At 39.3% G+C, this 25,175-nt stretch overlaps 2 protein-coding genes and 1 long non-coding RNA gene across 3 annotated transcripts; 1 reads left to right on the top strand and 2 right to left on the bottom strand.

Annotated features, from left to right (window-relative positions):
- Positions 1-2,427: 2,427 nt before the first annotated feature.
- LOC141628663 (protein FAR1-RELATED SEQUENCE 1-like) lies at positions 2,428-5,572 on the top strand. The gene is made up of 3 exons (XM_074441769.1): positions 2,428-2,446; positions 3,651-3,857; positions 4,800-5,572. The coding sequence occupies exons 1-3, from the start codon at positions 2,428-2,430 to the stop codon at positions 5,570-5,572; spliced, it is 999 nt and encodes a 332-aa protein (XP_074297870.1).
- A 1,555-nt stretch (positions 5,573-7,127) lies between these two features.
- Positions 7,128-7,702, bottom strand: LOC141633635 (uncharacterized). The gene is made up of 3 exons (XR_012538417.1): positions 7,654-7,702; positions 7,467-7,532; positions 7,128-7,333 (listed from the first exon to the last, which is right to left on the bottom strand). It is a non-coding gene; the product is annotated as an uncharacterized LOC141633635 (long non-coding RNA).
- A 15,456-nt stretch (positions 7,703-23,158) lies between these two features.
- LOC141628661 (uncharacterized) lies at positions 23,159-24,747 on the bottom strand. The gene is made up of 3 exons (XM_074441768.1): positions 24,103-24,747; positions 23,652-23,945; positions 23,159-23,539 (listed from the first exon to the last, which is right to left on the bottom strand). Exons 1-3 carry the CDS (start codon positions 24,745-24,747, stop codon positions 23,159-23,161), a joined length of 1,320 nt encoding a protein of 439 aa, XP_074297869.1.
- Positions 24,748-25,175: the final 428 nt, after the last annotated feature.

Below are 25,175 nucleotides of genomic sequence, written 5' to 3'. Positions count from 1 at the left end.
ATGTTTTTTGAAAAACTGACCATTTTCAATAGAATAATTGATTTTCTTCAATGAAATAATTGAGATTTAGTGAGGGTTGATTACAAAAAAATCTGATAAGATGTCATTATTTTTTGGTGACTTGCAGATGGAATGACGTTGAAAAAGGATAATTGATGCTCAATGGAATAATTGACGTAGGGGTGTAATATAATAACTGATGTTATGTGATAGAATAACTACGTTAGTGTAATAAAATTAATTTTTTTACTTAGAATTATATTCTCTGGTATGTATAGTTATTTTAATGTAGAAGCTCAGTTATTGTAATAAAGAAACGTAGTTATTTTATAGTTAACCCAGTTGTTTACTGAGAATAATATTCTCAGGTATTGATAGTTATTCTAATGTATAAACTCAGTTATTGTAATGAATAATTCATGTTATTGTATTGAGCTGGAACTTAAATATAGCCAATTTTTTATCTTTTGTTTATATATTTCATATTGTTTAATTGAAAAACTGAATATTTTCAATAGAATAATTGATTTTTTTCAATATAATGATTGAGATTGGTCAATACAATAACTAAGTTAATATAACCCTTCCCGATTTGTTGAGCGTGCTTTAGAAGAAGAAGGCGAGGAAGATGAATAAGAAGTTGGATGATAAAAAGCGGAAGAAGATGAATTGCAATCTGAATTTGACATAAGCAACACTTTTTACAACATAAAAATAGAGTAATTACATCAGCGTCGTATAATAATTTCCGTAAATTATTACAATAACTGTGATTGAACTTTACAATAATCGACCATGATTTAACTATTGTGTACTTTGTCTCATACTTCATCCCTGAAGTTAAACATTAACAAGAAGTTGTCTTGATGGTGTCTTTTCCCCATTCTTCCCAATGAGAACCATGTCTAGCTGATGAGGGTTGAACTAGCAAAAAGTGAAAGCTCGCTGAAAGAAATAAAAACAAAGAAGGGCGTGAGTTGAAAATTACTATGCAACTGAAATACAATAACGACCCATAAGTATTGAAATAACCATAAAAACACTCTAAAATAATTGCATCTTTTAGAGAAATAAAAGCATATTTTGTCAGAATGAAGTAACTAAGCAAAATGAAATACAATAATCCAACTAATGCATTGAAATAACTGAAACAACACAATACAATAACTGGTTATTTCATAGAAATAATAATGGAAAAACTCAACTACATCAAAACGCACCATTGTTAATATAAGATACTCTAAACAACCTCATTGTTCTGCCACCTATCTACATTAATAATAGTTTGATTGAACAACCAGAAACAACAACATCCAATTCAAAAATAAGGTGCAAAAACGCAAAATACAATTGCAAAACCCTAAAATTATTCGAAAACGAAAAACAATGTCATTTAACAACACAAATATAATAAATTGAACAACATAATGAAGATAACTGAATAAATTGAAGATTACACACATAAATTCAAAAAAAAGAACAAGAAGATGAAATGCGAAATTGAAAACATTCATTCGGAAAAAAATTGAGAAACTGTGAAGATAGAGAAGATGAAGGAGAAGAAAAATTGAACACATTCAACTGAAAAAAATCATTACAAAAAAGAAAAGAGTTACCTGCAAAATACAATAACTGAATTAGGATAATACAATAACTCGGTTAAAGTAATACAATAACTGTTATTTACAGATGAACACAATAAACAAGAAATAACTACAAAATACAATAACTGAGTTTGAATAATACAATAATTCGGTTAAAGCAATACAATAACTAACACCAGCAGACAAAGTTCGTGGTGGTAACACATCTAAATCAAAAACCCTAAAAATTATCAAATATACAAAATAACACAACTGAATAAGAAAAAACTTATGAAACAGCTTACAAACAACATGAAAATGCACAAGATCGTTTAGAATTCTCATATTAAACTCAAAACCCTATATATTATTGGGAAAATAATGAGAAAACAAGCAATTTAACAACAAAACATAAGTGCATTTAACATACAACGAATCAACAAAAATGAAAAGGATATTAGATAAGAACGATAATGATAACGCACCAATCAGATCTAGAAAACAAAATTAGTATTTACATATAGTGAAATTGAAGAGAAATACTAAGATGAAGCGAAAGCGACAACGAATCTCTTTAATTGATGACAAATTTGAACGAGTATCATGAAGATTGAGGATGATTATTGAGTTTGTAGCCTGCAATTTGAAGAAATTTGATGAAGATTGAATTTGACACAGTTGAACGATGTCGTCGTTCTTTTTTTTTTTTTTTTGTTCTGGCTTTTTAGGGGGGAAAAGAGGAGAGAGTGTGTTATTTTACTAATAATGAGGGATATGGAGAGAAAAGTGATTATTTATAACTCAATTAAGATTTAATCTCAGTCATCCATCTTAAATTAGATTAATGGTTCAGATTAAGAGGGGTAACTCACCAAAAAAACCAAATTCATATGATCTTATTTCTATATATATATATATAGGGTCGGGATCCAGTGAGAACCACCCATATAATGAGAACCGTGAGAACCACCTTAATCTAATCTAATACCAATAATAGCAGCGCGCAAATCGCAAATCAACCACCTGCCCCTAAACATTCTAAACTCCGTCATTTTCCAATTTTCGTTTCCCTCTCATCATTCTTTCTCTCTCCTCGAATATTACCATCTTCACAACACCATTGATCCTCAACTACTGATCCATCAATCTCTTCAACGACCGCCTATTCGACGCGCGTCCTTCATGAATGGAACCTTTTAATTCAAGGTAATATTTCGAAGTTGCTGATTAATTTGTTGATTTTGAAAATTAGGGTTCGGTAATTTGAGAAATTGTTTAAATTGGTTGAAATCGTGATATTATTGGCTCAGTTTTATGAATTAGACAGGTTTTACAATCGTCAAATTATCAGCTACGTGCATTAAATTGTTGCTATGTGCGTCAAATTAGGGTTTATAGTTTGATCTGTTTGTAATTTTTCAATTAATCGATTAAAATTAGGGTTTATCGTTTGATCTGTTTGTAATTTTTCAATTAATCGATTAAAATTACGGTTTCGATTTGATCTGTTTGTAATTTTTCAGTTAATCGATTAAAGTTGTTGAATTTGAGCAATTAGGGTTTCGTAATTTGAGAAATTAGGGTTCTTTAAAATTAGAAATTGCTTAAATTGGTTGAACTCGTGATATTGTTGGCTCGGTTTTATGAATTAGACAGGTTTTACAATCGTCAAACTATTAGCTACGTGTATCAAATTATTGATATGTGCATCAAAAATTCTAAATTTAGTTGTAGTAATAATTACCTGGTATGATTTTATTGTCAGTTACTTAATTTTAAGTCGTCGTTATTGCAGCAATGACATTCTTAGTTCAATGGGGTCGCGCAGTTCTTCTAATGTCATTACAAATGGCATTACAAATGAAGGACAGATGGTTGAAGTTATTGCATCTCAATCAATATCGAAATATCCGCCCTTAACATTGATGTTCTGAAATCGTACAAGGTACAATTACGTTGAACTGTTGAATGATCGAGATATTGTTCTATATAACCGTCTTTGTTGAATACTTGAGTTATCCAGTAAATCTAAATCCTAACTCTACTTTAATTTCATCACATTTGCAGATAACGTAGTAGACGAGGCAGAGGTAATAGAGGAGGCAGAGGTAATAGAGGATGCAGAGGAGGAGGGGGAGGAGGAGGAGGAGGCGTCCGGTTCAAGCAACATGAATCGGATTTTTGGTTGTCCTACCCATCTCAAGCCTGTTATTGGTATGGTCTTTGATACACTTGAACTCGGTATTGCTTTTTATGAAGCATATGCAAAAGAATGTGGGTTTGTGACTAGGAAAGGCTCACAAAAGAATAAACAGGGTGTCACTACACATAAAACTTGTTTGTGTAATAAGGCTGGAGAATGTGAAGCCAAAGGCAAAAACACTGTAGGCAAAGGACTAGGGTAGGTTGCCTTGCTAAGATTAAGTTTAAACGAATTGCTAACGGTAAATACCAAATTTATGGTTTTGGTGAAGGGCATAATCATATGCCGCCTACACCATTAACAATGGTACATCCGACGCAAACGAGAGAATTGAATATAGTTCATAAAAAATGATAGTTGACAACTCAAAGGTTAACAAAGGTCCGGTTATGACCTATAGGATGTTTAAGGAGTATGTCGAGGTTATCGAATGTGGGTGCTTCATTGGAAGACTTTAAAAACTTTTCAAGGGATATCAAAAAGTTCTTGTCAGAAGGGGATGCTCAAATGCTTATTGAGCATTTTATGAAAATAAAAAGAATGTGTCCATCCTTTTACTTTGACTTTGAGGTAGATGAGAAAGGGAGATTGTCACATGTTTTCTGGGCTGACCCTATTAGTATAAAAAATTATTTGTTATTTGGGGATATGACATCCTTTGACACTACCTTTAGGAAAAATAAGTATAGAATGATATTCGTCCCTTTCACAGGGGTGGATCATCATAAGAGATGTGTGACCTTTGGGGCTGGGCTTCTTATTAATGAGAGCAAGGAGTCATTTGCTTGGTTATTTACGAAATTCCTAGAAGCTATGGGGGGTCGTTATCCTTTGTGTATAATAACTGACGAATATTTGGGGATAGAAGGAGGACTTAAGAAAGTCTTTAAAGATAAAGTGCAACATAGATATTGCATGTGGCACATATTGAAGAAGTTGCCAGAGAAGGTAGGGCCTGTTATATGAAGAGAAACGAGTTTTGAAAGAGATAAACTCATGTGTTTGGGGCGAAGATGTGGAGCCTGCTGAATTTGAGGAAAGATGGACAGCCATTGTGGAAGCTCATGGGTTGTCGGATAATGAGTGGCTTCAGGAAAAGTATGGCATTAGACATTTTTGGATTCCAGCTTACTTTCGTGACTTGTTATTAGGAGGGTTGATGAGAACCACCTCGAGGTCCGAGTCAGAAAATCATTTTTTTAGCAATTTCACTAATCCAAATTTGACCCTTGTTGAATTTTGGATGCGCTTTGAGAGTGCAATGGATACACAACGATGGGCTCAATCGAAACTGATTGCACAATCTAAGTACTCATTTCCTGACTTGGCTACTCCTCTAGACCTGGAAAAGCATGCAGCAGAAACCTACACTCCGAGAATTTTCGAGGAGTTCAAAGTGGAAATAAAAGCAGCATGCTTTACATGTGCCATTGGGGACAAACAAAAAGATAAGAATCATGCAATTCTCTGCATAGATGTCAAGGATCGTGAGAGAAAGAAAGACTATAAGGTGGGTTATAAGACAGCTGAAGTGAAACTAGTATGCAGTTGCAAGAAATTTGAACGACATGGAATACTTTGTCGACATATTCTCTGTGTCCTTAAAGATTATGGTTTTGAGAAAATTCCAAGCGAATACCTACTTAATAGGTGGAGCAAACTAGCAACCTGCCAGCCAATATTCAATTCTGATGGGCAGTTGCTTGCTGATTGCAGATCAGTCGATGCACAAAAGAACAAACCGATGAATTGTGGTCGAAATGTTCACTTGTGTGTCACTAGTTGAACAGAGTCCTGTTAATTGTGATGATTTACTAACCATTTTACGCGAGTTCAAGGAAAGGGTACTTGCAGAAACAACAAGTAGTGCCATGATGATGGTGGTAATAGTAGTATTGGAAAGAAAAGGGACAAAAATGCGGAAATTGGAATGCTCTTGGGTACAAGTGTGCCTAGCGAAATTACAATTTTGCCGCCAAGACAATGCAAAAACAAAGGCTCGGGAAAAAGAATGATTTCACAAAGAGAAAGAGCAGGGGAAGTCAATAAGAAACCACTAAGAAGATGCAAGGCTTGTGGGCAGATGGCGAACCACGATAGCAGGAATTGTGACCGACCAAAGGATCACTGACAAATAGTCAAGTAAGTGATGTCTCTTATTAGCGCAAGTTTTCTACTTTTACCCTTTTTGTTTCCCTCTAATTTTTATCTTTGTTGACATTTGCTTTCTTATGTGTGAGATTGAAGTTTTTTGCGAGGAATTGGGTAAAATGGAATTTTTGAGCATCATTTGAGAAGTCAACACTTGTTTTTGAGCATTATTGAAGTTTTTAGGATTATTTTTGAGCATCATTGAAGTTTTTAGGATTATTTTTGAGCATCATTTGAGAAGTTAACAATTGTTTTGTAATAAATGTAACGGGAGGCTTCCCGATTCTTAAATTGTATATTTGAGAAGATGAAATTGTGATTCGATTTAAGAATAGGAAACATGTGTTTCTCTGAGCAATTATGACATGCACATACAAGCTCATTTTATGCACGTATGAGGTCTTTTTATGCACATGTGATAATTGTTTCTCCAAATTTGGTAATTAGAAAGCTGAAACATGTGATCAATTTATGCCAGCAATAAAATGTGATTAGTTGAATCATCATCGTGTATGACAAGTCGTTAAATATCATGCAACTAAAAGGTTATTCCATGCGCATGGAATTCATCTATGATACATGTGTTTCCCTTGGCAAACATGGCATGTTCATACGAGATCATTTTATGCACGTGCGAGGTCATTTTATGCACGTGATAATTGTTTCTCCAAATTTGGTAATTTAAAAGCTGAAACATGTGATCATTTTATGCCAACAATAAAATGTGACTTAAATGTGGGTTTTAATTCTCATTTCAAGTCTCGAAACTTAAATGTGAGTGATTATTGAAGAAGTCGGGCCAATCCTATTAGCACTTTAGGCACGGCCCAGTACGGCACGCTCAAAGTACATTGGGAACTCTAAATAATGCAAGTAATTTTGTTTTGAAAATTTTCATGCATGTAGAAGGTACATTCCATACACATATAACGCCTTTTCATGCATGTAAATATGCAAGTTACTTTGGGATTTAAAAAACAACACCCTGACAAATGGGGTAATTCTCATTACAAGTCTCATTTAAAAAGGCCATAATCTAGTAACATAATTGTGCCCCACGCGTTAAAAAGTGTTCCATTCACATATAACGCCTCCTCGAGCACGCTCGAGTCTCGTTAAACGGACCGAAAGTCGACAAATTACATGCACGTAGAAAGGTATTGCATACACATACAACGCCTTCTCATGCACGTAGGAGGGTCTTCCATACACGCAAAAGTTACTTGGAATACCTACACATCTGCAACCTACAAATTTAGTCCACAAACAAACTAATGCCTGCCCAAATCAAAGAATCAACAAAAGACAATGAGAAGGTTCTCTGCCACTCCCAGTTGCTAAGCACATACAACGCTTTCTCACCATATTCTTGCAAAAATAACACCTAGGTATAATCCTACAAAAAAAAGGTAGGGAAATATTGTTACATTTAAAGTCACTTGACATCAATATTGAAAGTCTTGCAGTTAAATGATTGGAAAATAATAGAAACAAAATTAGATAAAGCATTCGGAAGATATTGTTATTACCGTTCTCTTGTTTTCCTCCCATCTGATAAGATCTACAATCTTACTCTCACCATATTCATCCAAATTCTGCATATATATTTGACAACAATATTGAAAGTGTTACATTTCACCAAAAAATATTGAAAGTGTTGCAATAAAATATGCCGAATAATATTTGACTAATATAACTTGGTTTAGACATCATTACCTCGTAACAAGTCTGATCGGACCATAATGATTAACAAGTCAAGTTTTCTAGAAAATTCAGCAAATAGACTCCGCAAGAATACCTTTTGAAATAAGGAAATTTGTTAAACACTTTAAAATGGTGTGTATCCCATCGAAAATATTTAAAACGAGTAGAGTATAGTTTAAACAAGTAAGGTACCCATTCTTTTGTCGAGGCACATCCACAATCACAAACGGAAAATTGTTTATTTGCAATGACTTTTTGTATCCTGGAAAGTCTCTTGCAATAATCTCCAAAGCAGGAAATAACTACAAAAAACCAAAAAAAGGAAAACACAATAATATAAAAGCGAAGGAAAACCAACACAAAATTGAGGTAACAAACCCCTAAGGCAAACGGATATAATCATACCGTTTCAACTAAAAATTTACATCTTGTGTCAGGACGCCTAGGCAAGTTTGAGTCAAGTATAAAGTTGGTCTTTTTAACAAAGTCAGACACGCAAGCAAACCAATGTTCACGGTCAACACAAAGAAGGGAAGAAAGCCCGCAAAAACGCCCATAAGGAAATGAAAAAGTGAGGGGATAATTACCAGTTCGACGGGATAATATACAAACAAAGTTAGACAGATATTTAATAAAGTTCTTTCTTGGGCAAGAACTTAATTAAGTTCTTTCAAAGTAGTAAATTCCGTCGATATAATAAAATTAAAAAGTGACGGGATAATTACCAGTTTAGCTTTGGTTAGACTTTTGGGCAAATATCGAAGCTTAATGTCCGACTTTGAAAATCTGTTTTTAGGGACAACATCCCGAAAGTTGAGAAAATTTGTGAAAAATGTTGGTAATTCCAAGTAGAAACATTAGCGGTTACTAAGGATGAATATGAATACCTTGATTATTGTCGGAAAGTACACAAGACTTGGTCTTTCAAGTGTTAAACGAAGACCAACGAGGTCAATTACCATATCCATGATCCATTTTCCTCCAAACAAAGTCGACATTCCTTCTTGGGTTACTTGCAGCCATGGAGTGTCTACAACAATGTCACTAATAATGCACATATTGTAATTAGATGCACACACAACAGCAAAGTGGACAAAAACAACTCAAAAAGATGTTATATGGTCAGTGATAACTTACTCCTTATTTGCCACATTTGTCCTAATAAAATTCATCAAGTGTTCATCTGTATAGGGCAAGTCTCGTGGAACTTCATTCCTGGGGAGAAAAAGGGAAAACACAGAACAATTACATAACCATAGCACACTTTTAATAAACCAGGAGTCATCATATAGTAATGAGAAGCATTGTTGGTAATAGATTTCTGATTGCCGAATCACACAGCCATTCTTGTAAGCCTTTGCTTTAGACGTCACTTGATCTTTCACGATGTTGTCTTGCCAAGTCAAAATTTCATTGCAAACCCTCACAATGTAACGCTTCACATCAGTTCTCTGAACAATGATATAAAGTAAAAAATCAACTACACAGAGCCTACACATCTAATACACATACCTACATATCTAATACACATACCTACACATCTAATACACATACCTACATATCTAATACACATACCTACATATCTAATACACATACAAGGCTGATTCATGAAAGAACAAAGCTAATACATGCATGTTGATGGCTTCTGGCGTCAGGAAATATAGAAACACCAACTAAAAATTTGACTTAAATAATGGAGACTTACGTCCTTGAGCAGCTTTAAAGTATACCGACACTTATTCCCATTGTACGTCTCCATATGTCGCATCATGTAAATTCCAAAGATCACGCTCGACAGAGAAACTTTTATTCGGAACATACTCTTTGGCTACTACAAAATATGTAGCATGCAACTTGGGAATCATGGAAGAAAGCTTTGCACTTAACTGTTTCTTCTGTTAGACAGAAGACAATGCCAAGCAAATAAGTTCGCTATATAAGAATTAAATCAGACATTTAACATACTTATTGCCAAACGGTGTGAAAACATACCACATATTGAACACTGGCATGAAAATCTACACATCCTGGATCACACGGGTGTATAACTTCATACAAGTTATGATCAATATCAAAACAATGAAGAAGTGGGCTGGGTGCAACAACAGGGAATAAAACCTGTCAAACAATGGTTAGTTGGGTTTGTATATTATTTAATTATGTACTTTTAAAACTTTTAAAATATTGAACAACTTACCAATTTCACGTCTCTATAGTTTATATCCAATGAGGCTATCTGTTGTTTCAATTAGGTGACCCGTATTAGAGAATAAAAAGGTACAAGTTGATAACTTAGACCAACAAAATTTAAATATCAAACTTACATCGCTTGTTTGGTGAGAAAGAGACGGGAAATTGATCTACGATCTCTTAACCTGTTTCCATTATTCAGATAATCACACCACACATTGATCACGTCGATGTTAACGCTACCACCAAATAGCAAGGTCTTCATATCATATCGTGTAAGAATCTTGCCACACGGTGAAATTTAACCTCGCTACAAAAATAAAACCTTAGTGTTATAGAAAGAAAATATAATACATATCTTTGAATAAGAAGAAAATAAAAGCAAAATTAATAGACTAATACATACCCTTCATCTAAGTCAGCGGCAAATGCATAGTCACCCATCGCTTTTTCAGACCGACTCAAGCATCCATCACGTTCACATTTCGTATGAAGAAAGGTGAACGAAAAACGCTCGAGTAACTCAACTTTCCTCTTACACTTCCGAGTCCGGGAGGGGACGGTTGGGGACAGTTTCTACAAGCGGAGAAGAAGGCATAATTGGAGATTCATTCAATGACAATTGTGACGAGATAAGTATTGGTGATGCGGGGATGGATTGGAAGGTGCGGTGATGTGCTTGCACGGGGAGGGGAATGAATAGAAGGTGCGGCGGGAGTGCTTCCACGGGAGGGGATAGGATTGAAGGTGTAGGCGACATTGTTGCACGGGGAGGGGATGGAATGACAGGTGCGGTTGACGTGCTCGCATGGGGAACATCACACATATCACCAGGCCTCCGTGCCGCGGAACTCTTGAGATGTATATAACGCATCCTCACCGTGAAAGAGACCGAAAGATGGTCCCTCCATGAGTTCCTTGTCCATCTTTTCCTTCGTAACTTGGTGTTCTTTAAATGCCTCACCAACACGGTTATATGCACTATTCGAATCCCCTCTAAATCGGCCCAAGATGTTGGGATCGTTGTAAAACTCATCGAGTCCATATAATCCACATACTTCTTCCCCTCCTCCACTTTACTCTCGTCCTTTCTCTCCTCTTCCTCCATTTCATGGTCATCTTTCTCCTTGACCTTATCAAATTTATCCTCCACTGTACCCTCATCGTTTCTCTCATCTTGCTCCAATTCATGGTCATCTTTCTCCTCATCCTTTCTTTCCACTTCTTCCATCTCAGATTCTTCTTTACTTTGTGCTGAAAGTGAAAACCCTTCAAATAACGAATCGCCAAAGTCGACATTTTGCAATGACTTCCATATGAGGAACCACAAACTTTGCTTGCATGATGCCTTTGAGAATGCACCATAACAATCTAAGAGTAAAAAAAATTCCCGCTAAAACCTTGATACAACTGTTGTTTTCTTATGAACGGACCTCCTTCTTCAAAAGATATCCTCAACCTTTCCTTTCCCTTTGTTGTCACTCCAAAGACCCTCAACATTTTCCTTTCCCCGTGTCGTCATCGCATCATCAACCCGTTTGTCGATTTCGAGACACGGGTGGTTTATAAACAAATCTGTCTTCTACACGCCCCTCTCCGAAACAATTTGCATCATGTTTTTCCATCTTCACCCTCTCTCGATACGTTCGTCGGACAATTGGCTAACAAAGGGAAAGATCGAACGACCGTTCTTGTCTTGAAAACGACTCTATCCAAGTAGATAAGACAGAAAATGAGAATTGGTCCCTTAAAGGACGTACTGTGGTCTTTAGTCGCGCCTTTTTCCAGAAATGACATTTTCAATCATGTTGACTCGTGCAAGCTTGCACCAATTAAATTTAGGTACATCGACGGATCGGACAGCAACTTAATATACGAGTCTTTGGGATAATCACTACCTACCCCATCACCGTAGCAGAAGTAATGTATACAAGAAAATTCCTCTTAAAATCATCTCAAAGATCCCATTTTGCTCAATCATCTTCTCTAGTAAAACCTTCTTGGTAATATCCGTGGTACTAAATTGCTCCTTAAATCTCCAGGATGACCTCTAAATAACCCTCTTCTTTACAGTACCTCCCAACCGGATTAATATCTAATGGCCCCATAGGAATTCCCGTGACAAGGTAGACATCCTCATCCGTGATAGTCAAATCCCCATTCATCAACGAACAATTGAATGGATTGAAAGACTCCACAATCCATCTAGCCAAATGGCCATGGATTTCTTCCGATCAAGTTTTAATGACTCTCCAAAACCCATGCTCTTAATAGCTTCAATTTGCTTCTCAGACGGGTTCGACTTGATAAAATTAATTATCAAAGAAGGACTCATCCTAGTTACCAGCGTATCATAATCTTTACCACACTTCCTATGTGGACTTCCTTTCTTACTAGCAACGCTGCTAGCATCTTTCTTATCAGTAACAGTGGACACTCTCCTTTTCTTGGTAGATGGTTCTTCAACATCTTTCGGTAAGACATCCTCATCAACTGGTTTTTTAGTACGAGGACTCACTCGACGCGGAACAGCTGGTTCTGTTTTAGTAGCTTCCTTGTCAGCTGTTTCTGGTTTAGAAGCTTCCTTGTCAATCGTTTACATTGTAGTAGCTTCGTTGTCAATCAATTTCGAGAAGACATCCCCATCATCTGTCAAATGTTAAACAACATTAATTAGGTGATGTACAGAAGTTTTTGGTGAAGTAATGTTTCAGCATTTCAAATAAAATGACAAATTTTAGCATTAATGCATCAAATAGCAAAGCAACAGGTGTAAAATTTTAATGCACATATAGTGCTTCGTCATACATGTAGAAGACTATTTAATGCACATACTATGTTTTTTCATTCATGTACAAGGTTGTTTAAATAAAGACACCGTAGAGGGGTCAAGTGAACACTTGTTTGGGGACGGGATTAAATGTAGAAGGCTAGGTATCCTAAAACGGGACGGGAAAGGGTTGAGGGATGGATTAGGCGGACCGCTACCGCGGATCCGCCTAATCCAACCCTCAACCCTTTCCCTTTTTTTTTAAAACATGTAGAAAACTATTTAATGCACATACTCTACATTGTCATGCACATACACAATTGTTTAATAAACATATGTTACCGGGTATCCTAAAACGGGACGGGAAAGGGTTGAGGGTTGGATTAGGCGGACCGCTACCGCGGATCCGCCTAATCCAACCCTCAACCCTTTCCCTTCTCACATTATCGGCCGCGAGACCAAAAGACACCCTAGAGGGGATGAGTGAACCCTTTTTTGGGGACGGGATTTAAAGTAGGGGGCGGGTATCCTAAAACGGGACGGGAAAGGGTTGAGGGTTGGATTAGGCGGACCGCTACCGCGGATCCGCCTAATCCAACCCTCAACCCTTTCCTTCTCACATTATCGGCCGCGAGACCAAAAGACACCCTAGAGGGGATGAGTGAACCCTTTTTGGGGGACGGGATTTAAAGTATGGGGCCGGGTATCCTAAAACGGGACGGGAAAGGGTTGAGGGTTGGATTAGGCGGACCGCAACCGCGGATCCGCCTAATCCAACCCTCAACCCTTTCCTTCTCACATTATCGGCCGCGAGACCAAAAGACACCCTAGAGGGGATGAGTGAACCCTTTTTTGGGGACGGGATTTAAAGTAGGGGGCGGGTATCCTAAAACGGGACGGGAAAGGGTTGAGGGTTGGATTAGGCGGACCGCCACGCGGATCCGCCTAATCCAACCTCAACCCTTTCCCTTCTCACATTATCGGCCGCGAGACCAAAAGACACCCTAGAGGGGATGAGTGAACCCTTTTTTGGGGACGGGATTTAAAGTAGGTGGCCGGGTATCCTAAAACGGGACGGGAAAGGGTTGAGGGTTGGATTAGGCGGGCGGCCACCGCGGATCCGCCTAATCCAACCTCAACCCTTTCCCTTCTCACATTTATCGCCGCGAGACCAAAAGACACCCTAGAGGGGATGAGTGAACCCTTTTTGGGGGACGGGATTTAAAGTAGGGGTGGGGTATCCTAAAACGGGACGGGAAAGGGTTGAGGGTTGGATTAGGCGGACGCCACCGCGGATCCGCCTAATCCAACCCTCAACCCTTTCCCTTATTTTTTATACATGTAGAAGACTATTTAATGCACATACTCTACATTGTCATGCACATACACAATTGTTTAATAAACATATGTTTCTTAGGTTGTTTAACTGGTCATGGAAAGGGTTGAGGGTTGTTTAATGTACATATATTTTTCTTTCATGCGTGTGCAACGTGACGTCATGTATCGATAAGGAATTTTGTTTTCATGAATGTGCAAGAGTGAACTAAATTTCTTACTCAAATTGCTTGGGTCAACAGAATTAGTTGTGGCGACTTTCGATTTTTCTTTGAAAAATAATCTTTGACCGACCGTCCTCCTCTTGGTAGAACTTTTTTCTTTGATGCAACACTCTTTCGCCCCATATCTATCAATCATTTCAGGGAAATTATAAAGACAGTTGAAAGACAAACTATTGTACAAATCACATGTTTATAATGAATGTAGATTGCAGCATTTCACAGTTAATTATGTTGCAAAACAATAGTAAAAAGCGTAATACTACTTGATGAATACAGATGAAAACTAAGTAAAATTGGGAAATGAAAGAACATAAGCTGTGAAAGTCAAACCAAAAATATAAAATGTATATATATATATGTGTCAAACCAACATTCATAACAACTTCTACAATCCAAAATGCCAAAACTAATTACATAATTATTAGTAAAGCCTGACAAAAAGTACAAATACAATTCGTTGGCCAGAAAGTTGTACAAACTTATGATAGACCTACGTCAAATCAACGACTTCAACATAAGACAACCTTCGACGAGCTAGTAAAGATGTTGCTATTGATTTCGCTTCTTCATGTAACAAAGGTGGCATATCCCGTAACATCTCATCAACTTGCTTAATTTGACTGTCATTAAGTGGATTGAGATGTGTGTTCTGAAAAGCATTTCTTCGTTGGTGTACATGCATGATGAATTTTACACGCCATATTACCCGTCATAAAACACTTGCATCTTTGGGAAATTAGTCTACCACGACTACGCACTATCCTCACGCCATTAATGTCATTAAATCGCAAAGTTTGCAGGTAAGCTATCAGCACACCAGGTGAATACGGGAAGAAAAGAAAGAGTTTAGCCCACAATAAGCAGACATTGGCCATGTTTGCCCTATCAGAGCATTTATCAAGGTGATTGAAAATTTGTAACACAAGATCCGCTCACTTAAGACATCATTTCTTGATCGATTGCGACGATCGGTGAACTCCACTTTGGTAACTTGACCAAGGTAAGGCAGAGACTCAGTTTTCTCTTTGACATAATGTTGGATAAAAAGTTCTTGTTCTACTTCCTCGCGATTGACTACCCAACCATTGCACCAATTTTCCATTTTTTAATGTTTCGTATGCGAATTGAAAAGAAGGAATACTTGTAAATGGAGAAAATATGTAAAAAGTTACTTGACTCAGTGGAATAGTTACTAACGTTAGTAGCTTTACTTAGTATGCATTGTTTGAGCTTGAGATGTAAACAATTTTAGTAGAAAATCAAGAACAAACATCAACAACATGGGAATCGGGGTTTGATCATTGCGTAATTAGGTTTATTAGCGAAAATGTGAACAACAAGACTACAAATCTAAGAATCTGCCATATAATGACAATGAATTAGCGTAATTAGCAATAATTTTGGAAGTTCAGTCCCTAATTTCATGATTTCAACTAAGAATCTGCCAACCCTCATTTCCAAGTTTCCCCAATTGAATTCACCAAAACCCTAATTTAACAAAAATAATTCATTATTCCGACTGTAACACATTAATGAAGGCGTAAATTCAACTAATATGGTCGACAAATGTAAAAATTACAAACACAGAAAACACTGAAACCCTAATTTCGGGTATGGTTTATCAATTGAATTATTAGTCTCTAGTCGTTGTCATTTCCAAGTTTCCCCAATCGAATTCACCAAACCCTAATTTAACTAATATGGTCGACAAATGTAAAAATTACAAACACGTAAACACCGAAACCCTAATTTCGCAAAATCGGTTCCTAATTTCATGATTTCAACTAATGTACCTAATTTGACAAACATAATTCATAATTCCGACTATAAAATATTAATGAAAGCATAACTTCAACTAATTTAGGCGACATAAAAATTGCAAAAAGACAAACACGAAACACGTAAAAACCCTAATTTCGCTAAAAATTAATCATGAATATCGGAAGTTTACCTCGTTGAATTACCAAGATTTGTTGCTGGAAAAAGCGTCGAAGATTTTGATGGACGAGGAAGTTGATCGGAAGATTTGTGATGCTTGAAAATGGAGGAAGGATCTAGAACGTTTGTCGCGAAGAGAGAGAAAGGGAGATGAGTGAAAAGGGTAAGTTGTAAAATGAAAATGATGGACGGGTTTGGGTGATGGCCGCGTTAATTACAAAGTTTGGTTCAATTATAAGTGGTTTACATGATTTCATTATATGGGTGGTTCACAGGATCCCAAATCTATATATATATATATATATATATATATATATATATATATATATATATATATATATAGGCGGGGTCAGTCAGTAACTAAAGATGCGTGCGAATCGTACGAACTAAGTTAAAATAGTCAGATTAATTAAATAAGCAAGTCAAACTTATATCTCAACACATACCGACTTATACCCCGTCACTTTCAAGCACCCATCTTCCATCTCACTCTATCTCCTACTCAACCACACAACATACTCTCGTCGGCGACCACCGGAGCTCCGGCTACACATCGGCACCTCTATCTCCTCATCAAGACTGGTGGCACAGATTTGCTCGGACATCATTTGAACTCTCTCTATCTCATCCACCAACATTAGTCGCTGACCGTCGTCCCGGAGCTCCGTCTGTCATTTGAATTCCATGGTGAGCCACACCGGCGAAATTTCGTTGTCCCATTACCGTCGATGATCCTTAGTCTACCATCGGCGTATTAATGTAGATATGATATTTAGATCTCGAATTTGATGACGACGGCGACAATATGGTGCCGTAAATGGCGGAGTTTCTAACTGATGATGGGATGTCGATTTGGCGGAGTTGGTTGATATGGGTGGGTGGCTCGTGGATAGCACGTCTGTCTTGGAGTCGGGAAAGGGAAGCGGAGGAATGGCGAGGGAATTGGGTGCCTGGGAGATCAATAATTATGTGGTTAATCAGATGGGGACAGTTGACTCCCAGACGTTAAATCACCATCGTGTAAATGTGGCCGTTTCGCATATGTGTATATGTTGCCATTGGTCATATATTTTTTAGAGAGGAAGTAATACAAAGTACACAGATCATATAGGCTTCTGGTTAATGCACTAGAATGTTTTGTGTTTGTATTTGCAAAGTTGTAGCCATCAACTTGTATCAGAAACACTCTGTATCTCCTAAGTTGTAATTTATTATTGATTTCTACAAAATATGCTCACTTTTAAGCTTCTTGCAATTCTGCTTGTGTTAATTACACCTCAGTTTTCAACTTAAAAAATTTTAAATTTGTATTTATAAATGCGGTCACTTTGTGAACATTTAATTATTTTCAACTTACTTTTTTCTCTGCATCTTTTTAGCACTCATTTTTTTATGGTAACCATATTCTGGTTATCATCTTTTTTTTTTCTACAACCTTGTTGAGTAACTTACAATGCCATAGCCTCATTATGAACCAACAAATGAACTTAAATAAATCAATTTTAGTTTTCGAATTAATGTTCCTGATAAAGAGGGAGGTTCATAGTTTGTGCAGTACTAATAATGACATGCTTGAGTTTCACTAAAGATTATCAAAAGATCATTTACAAATAAACTTAAGAGTCAACTGCCAAGCACAAACTTGGTAAATGAGTGTATCGAGCTTACTAGAGATGTGTATCTACCAAGGTAAGGGAGTGTATCTAGTAATTTAAAGAAGTGTATATAGCAATCTAAAAGAGTGTATCTAGCATGATAGACATGTGTATTCAGCAGCGAAAAAAAGTGTCTAAAGATCTAGCGTCAAGATAGATGTGATCTCAAGAACCTAAAAGAGTCAGATCTAAAGATCTAAAAGAAACCAAAAAATGTATCAGAAATCTAAAAAGTGAATCTGGCATGTCATATATGTGTATTCAAATGAGGTAATTGAAAGTGATCTCAGTATGTGTAAAGACTCCACGAAGGTAGCAAACAATGCACGAAGGAAGGTTTTTGCACAAAAGCAATGTTTTTCATATATTCCAAGTTTGTTGATTACAATGCTAGGAGTATCCCTTATATATGGGAGCACTGAGGTTTCACTAAACCCTAAATATCTCGCTAATGTCATCCAAGGACTGAGATTAAAACATCGAATGAAAATACAAATTGCAAAACAGAAATTCTGAAATAAGAGTACGAGTAGGTGTAATTCCATTCGTTGGAATAAGGCTCCTCTTTTGTCTTCTTCTTATGGTAGGTAGAGGAGTCATTTGGCTGTCATAGACCAGCTTATTTTCGTGCACATTATGGTCCTAAAATAGAGAATAGAAAGCTGCAATCAGAAGTACAAAAAGCAGGACCACTTAAGGTGTGATCTTGTTCTATTGTTTAAAGCCTTGCATTTTGTCCCTTTTAAAGGTCTCTTTTCGCTGCTATGTGACTATGTGAGGCACATATACTTAGAACTATTTAGGGACCAAAATCCATCATGCATGGTACGTGCCATTTAAAACAGATAGGAAGGCAGGAACGTCCTTTGATGCACACAGGTGCCCGTCAAGCCAATGCAGCAACATTCTGAAACTATACCATTCTTGCAGCACTCATAACTCTTAGACCAGGTTGAGAATTAACACTCATGATAGCTCATTTGAAAGCTACAGATGTTAGCTTTCACCTACAACAAGTTTCACGAACAATAATGATCTGTAACTCGAGATATGCATGTTTAAGTGATATCAGGTCATTCCTGAATTGTGCTGTAACTTTTCAGCATCCAGGGGCATTTTGCAGATCTTATAACTATTGCCTCAGGATGATCCATGAGGTGCCTCATAAACCAAATCGAAGCTAAATGAGTTAGCTACACTCTCCAAAAAGAATTACCACAAGATGTTTCCTAGTTTGGGAGATATGAGCATTTTAGTACTGACAGGTCATTTGCTAAGAGAAGTGTTGCATTCTGCGTGACAGCCTTTGAAGCTCTATTGTGAAAAATCTACTCATTGAAACTTGTTGATTAGATAGCCATTTGAAATAGGACTTCTTCAAGAATTTATGCGTATAAAGAACACAAAAATTCACCGGATAAAACTCTAGATATGGAGCAAACAAAATGGCATAATTCTGTCATCAAAACAAAATGCTATGTTTTGATGTTCTTTACTTAGAGAATTTCTTTCTCGGACTGTCATTAGCATTTTCCCTTTAACTGATTGAAAAACCGACATAACCATACTTCAACTCCTGTTGCAGTATGCCAGAGTTGCGTGTCTAAGAAGGTAAAGGGGTGTATCTAGTATGCCATAAATGTGTATCTAGTAAGCTAAAGAGGTGTATTGTTTTGGGTAAATTTTACCGATTATATGTTAATATGTGAGGTCAAAGTGATCGTCTACGGTCTTTGTGCGTATAGCGAGATCGATTAACAAAGGTAATGAGCAGCGAAAGAAGAATAATGACACGAGAGAATTTTGGTGACGCGGAAAACCCGTTGTGGGAACAACCGCGGGGGGAGTCAGAATCCCACCAACAATTATACTATAATCGAGAGTGATTTGCAAGTAAGGAAGTACAATATTTTTCCTAATAAGTCCCACGGAAGTGAATGCCTTTGCTGCTGCGTACTATTCTCCTTTTATAATCAACTTTCTAGGGTTTCCCCTTTTCAGGGTCCTGCACGCCCGTTGCGAGGTTCCCGGGATTTACCAATTTTAAGGAAATAATTGCTGACTTTTTCCTCCTTTTGACTGACGTTCTTCTTTCATTAAGTGTGCTTATTTGCTTTTTGCCTTGTGGTCCTGATTTTGCCACATCACCAATCTCATCATACTTGCCCTTCTCCACTTAATATCTGCCACGTGTCTCTTGGTCAAGGTTGTCAATTTTACCCTTAACAATTGCCCCCAAATTCTCGTGCAAGTTCAATTGGGCGGGAATTTCTTAACTGACTCAGCCGCCAAAAAACCGTCTGTTCAGTTCCCCACGTCTTTTCAGATACTCACTTTTCCTTCCTTAACTGCCGTGCTTATTAATTGACCAACCGTCCACTTTCTTTCTCTTTCCCTATAACTTTCTCCCTTCTTCTTCTTCTTTCAGTCCCTTTCATCTTCTTCATTTTCTTCTCTTCTCAGCCTCTTCCGCCGTCTTTTTCCAGGTACCCTATCCTTTTCCCTTGTAATGGCTCGAAAAAATACTCGCTCTTCCAGCTCTTCCATGCCAATCCCTATTTCCGACCCTTCCGATTTGTTTCCCTCTGCCTCCATTCTCGCTCCGACGCATTCTTGTGACTCCACTTTCGAGGCGTCGGATATTGCTCTCATCAGAGAGTGGTTCGGTTTTTCCGACGAGGTGGTGGTGCATGTTCCTCTTCCCGGCCAAAGGGCGGATTTTCGTAGGCCGGGGTGGACATGCTTCTACTTCTATCCCTTCTCTCTGGGTTTAAGGCTCCCTTTCCCAAAATTAGTTCAGGATTTCCTCCGATTGAACAAACTTGCTGTGTGTCAGGTTGCTCCGTACGCTTGGCGTACGTTGCTTCCTCTCTGTGCCATAAATGATTTGTATGACCGTGGGATCAACCTTAGTGATCTGGGTCACCTCTTCACTGTGCGGTCCTTGGGTCATGGTCAAGTGACCCTACGAGTCCGGGAAAACGAGGAGCACTGCATAGTGTTTCCTCCTAAGCCTAATGATACCGATTGGTTTCGTCGCTTTATCTTTGTAGAAATTAATTCTCTTCCTGCTCCAGTTGATTATATATATTCTGGGTGGCGATCTACTTCAGGTATCTAGGACTCTCTTTCCTTTCTCCTTGCTCTTTGCCTTCTTACTTTCCTTACTTGCTTTTTTGCGCAGGTTTGAACCGCTTAGTGCCTTCATCCGACGAGACCGCTTCACTGACCAAGCTTTTTGGCTTGCCTCCTGACCAGAGATCGTTCAACCGCCTATTGGGTTTTGCTCCCGGTGCAACATCTTCTGTTGACGTGGAGGAAGAGGAGGAAATAACAATGACTGGTAGGTTTCCCTTTTGCATGCTCTTTTGGGTTTTCCTTTTTGAGATCCTCCGATGCTTCTGGGGCCTGACCTCTTCCTCTCACTTCCTTAGGATCCCCGGAAACTGTTAGACCCAAGGTTACCTTGCAGATGATCTTAGCCCAAAGGAGGAGGAGGGCTACAGGAGGCGCACCTAAGCCTGCTTCCAAGAGAAAGGCCGACTCTACCCCAGACGATGAAGTTTCTCTCCAGAAGAAGCGAGGTTGCCTCCCGACGAACCTCGCTCTTGAAGCTACCCTTTTGGCGTCTCTACCTCCCGATCATATTAGGCCACCTACCCCCGCCGCCCCTACTCTTCTCTCTTTGAGATGACCCTAAAGCTACCCGAAGGATTTGGTAGTTCCGGGGCCCTTGGGCACTGGCCTTACTTGGAACGGTTGATGTTGCCTGGCCCTCGTTCATCTTTGGAGAAGAGGCCCCTGAAAGAGATGGCGGATATGGAGGCTGAGCATGCTTTCGAGGTGGATCCCTGCCTGACTCTGATAGTTACCTTGTTTCTTTTTTTTTTTTTTTTCTTGACGGTGTTTCTCTTCTTTTGCTGGCCAGTCGCTGCAGATTTCCCTCCTCATCAGGGAGAAACTCGCTAAGCTTGAGGACGATGTGTGCCTTCTTCAGACGGAGAAAGGGGAGCTTCTTAGTCAGCTGGATATGGAGAGGAAGGAGAAAGCCGCCCTCAGAGGGGATGTTGGCTTGGTCCGTCATACTTTGAAGGAATCAGAGGAGCAGCTCGCCCAAGCTCTGGAAGCTAACAACTCCTTGACTGCTGAAAATAAAATTCTGAAGGAGAAGAAGGCCAACCTCTCCAAGGCCCTGGCGGATGCGTACTTTGTTCTTCCTGGGAGATGAAGATCGCCTGTATCAGGGAATTCAAAGATGGGAAGCACTTGTTCTGGGACCTGGAGGAAGAGGAGAGGTTATTTGCTGAGTCCTTTCCCGAGAAGGTTGATCTAGGAGTTTTGTCCGACTTCGAGATTGATGCTCTGGAGGAGGACGACGGGTTTTCTGCTGCCGAGGAGGAAATCCAGGAAGGGACCAACGCTGCTGATAACCTGGTTCCTGTGAATAACCCTGCTGATGGGACTGCTTCTGAAAACGTGCCGGCTGCTAGGGAGGCGGAGCGCGTCCTGCTGGATTAGGGAGATTCTCGAATCTCAGCTCTCTCTCTTTTTTTTTTAGTCTTATCTTCTGGGCCCTGTGTGGCATAAACTTTGTTAGTCTTTTGGATAATTTTCGGTGTGTTTTGGCCTTGCTCATGGGAGCAAGGCGTACTTTGATATTTTGCCGTTTTCAGGCGCTTTAGTTAATATTCTGCCGTTTTCTGGCGTACCTTTATTTTGTCGTGCGTGCACCTTTTTCGTTGTATAATTGCCGGCTTAGTTGATTGGAGGCTCGGGATCTAATTGCCCCTCTGTTTCGGAGGAACCTCGCTTGCACGGATCGGCATCTGCGGGAGCCTAGTTCATCCGATCTGTGGGTACTTAGCCATAAGTCCATGCTTCTCTGTGTAGGGACATAGAAACTCCACCAGATTAGCTTTCGCAGGCTCCTATCCTCTAGAGCATGCAAATTTTGAAATAAGCCCAAAGCGTATTGTTGATAAAACTTTTAGATTTTAAATTTGTTTAAGGCATACTGAAATTTTGATTACAATTTGATAACTTGAAGTCAAAAGTTTTATTTGGAAGCTCAGAAAAGGATTTTTAAGGTTTTATTTGAAAAATTGAAGCTCTTAGAAATGAAAAGGACACTTTTGCAAAACCTGGAACCTGGTGGGGTCATCTTGCATGTCTGGTTGCTGACTGCTCTGGTCGCTTTATATGTAATACTTCTTTAGGTGGATGATATTCCACGATCTAGGGACCATTTGCCCTTCCATTGTCATGAGCCTGTAGGCTCCATTTCCGACGATACTTTCCACCTGGTATGGTCCTTCCCAATTGTAGGCAAATTTGCTGCTCTGCAGTTTTTAGTGTTCGGAAAACTTTTCTCGGGACCAAGTCTCCTACTTGCAGGGTCCCGACCTTTACATTTTTGTTGTAGCCGGCCCCTTTGTCTGCTGTATGAGGCCATCCCGATCGGGCGCGGTTTCGAGCTCATCCATCGTGTCTAAAAGCGCTTGCCATTTCCACTGGTTCCGCTCCTCTCGTCGGGCACCCGTATCGTGGGTAGGAACCCGACCTCTGAAGGATAAGCGCCCACCCCGAACACCAGTGAAGGGAGTTTGCCCTGTTGCTACTTTAGGGGTGGTCTGTCGGCCCCATAGGACTAGTGGTAGCTCCTCTGCCCATTTGCCCCCAATTTCTTCCGACTTCTTTCTCGGGTTCTCCACTATGATTTTATTCTTTGGACTCACTTTGGCCATTGACCGAGGGTTTCGGGAGTAGACTGCAATGAAATGTTCCAACTAGCACAAAATGCTTTGTCTTATTACCAATAAAGCGAGACCCATTATCGCATATTATTTCAGATGGAATACCAAACCTACAGATGATGTTGCGTTTAATAAAAGATATCACCTGGGCCTCGGTAACTTGGGAGAATGATTCTGCCTCTATCCATTTGGAGAAGTAATCCGTCATGGCGAGCATGTAGAGCTTGTTTCCTGGTGCCTTGGGTAGCGGTCCCACTATGTCCATTCCCCATTTCATAAAAGGCCAGGGAGAAATAACTGGGTGCAGGGGTTCTGCAGGCTGGTGGCTGACTGGCGCATGCCTTTGACAGGCGTCACACTTTTTCGCGTATTCCATAGCATCTTTGCGCATCGTGGGCCAGTAGCCCCGCTGAGGGCCTTGTTGGATGTGCTCCCGCCCCTGCATGGTTTCCACATTCACCACTGTGGATAGCATGTAAAACAGCCTGGGCTTCATCCTTATCCAGGCACCTCAGGTAGGGTCCTGCATGGGATTTCCTGAACAACACACCATCAATCAGTACAAATCTGGAGGCTCGCATTTTAAAGCTTCTTACCTCTTTTTTGTCTGCTGGAAGTGTGTCATTCTGCAGCCAATCTTGATAAGGCTTCCTCCAATCTACAGCCTCTTCTTGGCTGGTAGTGTTTGCTAACACCCCTTTTTCCTGTGATTGCGGTGAGCCAGCTGTGCCTTCGTTGTCTTGTTCTGCTTTTGATATTGCAGGTTCTAGTACGTGGACGATAGGTACGGTGGAGATTGTACCTGCCTTGAATATTGCCCCCAGGGCGGCTAAGGCGTCAGCCTCCACGTTCTGGTCCCTGGGGATTTGCTTGATGTTGAAGGTCTGGAACCTGAGTTTCAACGCTTGCGCTATTTCTAGGTAGGCCATCATAGTGGGGTCCCTAGCTGCATAAGAGTTATTTACATGGTTCACGATGAGTTGGGAGTCGCTGTATACCTGGAGGTGCACGATTTTTAGGTCAGAGCAGTGCGGACCCAAGATCAAGGCCTCATATTCTGCCTCGTTATTGGTAGCTTTGAATTCGCACCGAACTGCCTGGACCAGCAGGTCTCCTTGGGGTGACTTAAGGACCAGACCAACTCCTGCTCCCTTCATATTCGAGGCTCCATCTACATTCAGCTCCCACACCTGTTCTCCTTTATCCTCCTCCAGAGTGAGGATTTCTTTCTCAGCCTGCATCTGGAGGGAGGGGGAAAAGTCGGAGACGAAGTCTGCCAGAGCCTAGGACTTGATTGCTGTCCGAGGTTCGAATTTCAGATCGTAGCCACTCAGGTGTATGGACCACTTGGCCATTCTTCCTGATAACTCTGGTCTCCTCATTATAGTCTTAAGAGGGTAGTTAGTTACCACAGAGATAGTATGGGATTCAAAATAAGGTCGCAACTTATAGGAGGATGTGACCAGCGCAAGTACAAGTTTTTCGAGTGAGGTGTACCTGGTTTCTGCAGGTAGCAGGGACTTACTGACATAGTATACTGGATGCTGTGTTCCTTCTGGCTCTCGAACTAGCACTGCACTGACAGCCACCTCCGTTACCGAGAGGTATAAAGACAAGGGCTCTCCGTGTTCTGGCTTTGATAGTAGTGGTGGAGTGCTCAGATATTTTT

This window comes from Silene latifolia, chromosome Y (assembly GCF_048544455.1).
Source record: "Silene latifolia isolate original U9 population chromosome Y, ASM4854445v1, whole genome shotgun sequence".
NCBI classification, from domain to species: Eukaryota; Viridiplantae; Streptophyta; class Magnoliopsida; order Caryophyllales; family Caryophyllaceae; genus Silene; species Silene latifolia.
This window is presented reverse-complemented; position numbering and strand designations above follow the sequence as displayed.

Coding starts and splice junctions, on each gene's coding strand:
- LOC141628661 (XM_074441768.1), bottom strand. CDS start 24,747: ATGCAGGCTGAGAAAGAAATCCTCACTCTGGAGGAGGATAAAGGAGAA. Junction 23,946..24,102: donor TTCCAGCAGACAAAAAAGAG/GTAAGAAGCTTT, acceptor GAAACCATGCAG/GGGCGGGAGCACATCCAACA. Junction 23,540..23,651: donor CCCAAGTTACCGAGGCCCAG/GTGATATCTTTT, acceptor ATTTTGTGCTAG/TTGGAACATTTCATTGCAGT.
- LOC141628663 (XM_074441769.1), top strand. Junction 3,858..4,799: donor TGAAGCATATGCAAAAGAAT/GTGGGTTTGTGA, acceptor TTTGGGGCGAAG/ATGTGGAGCCTGCTGAATTT.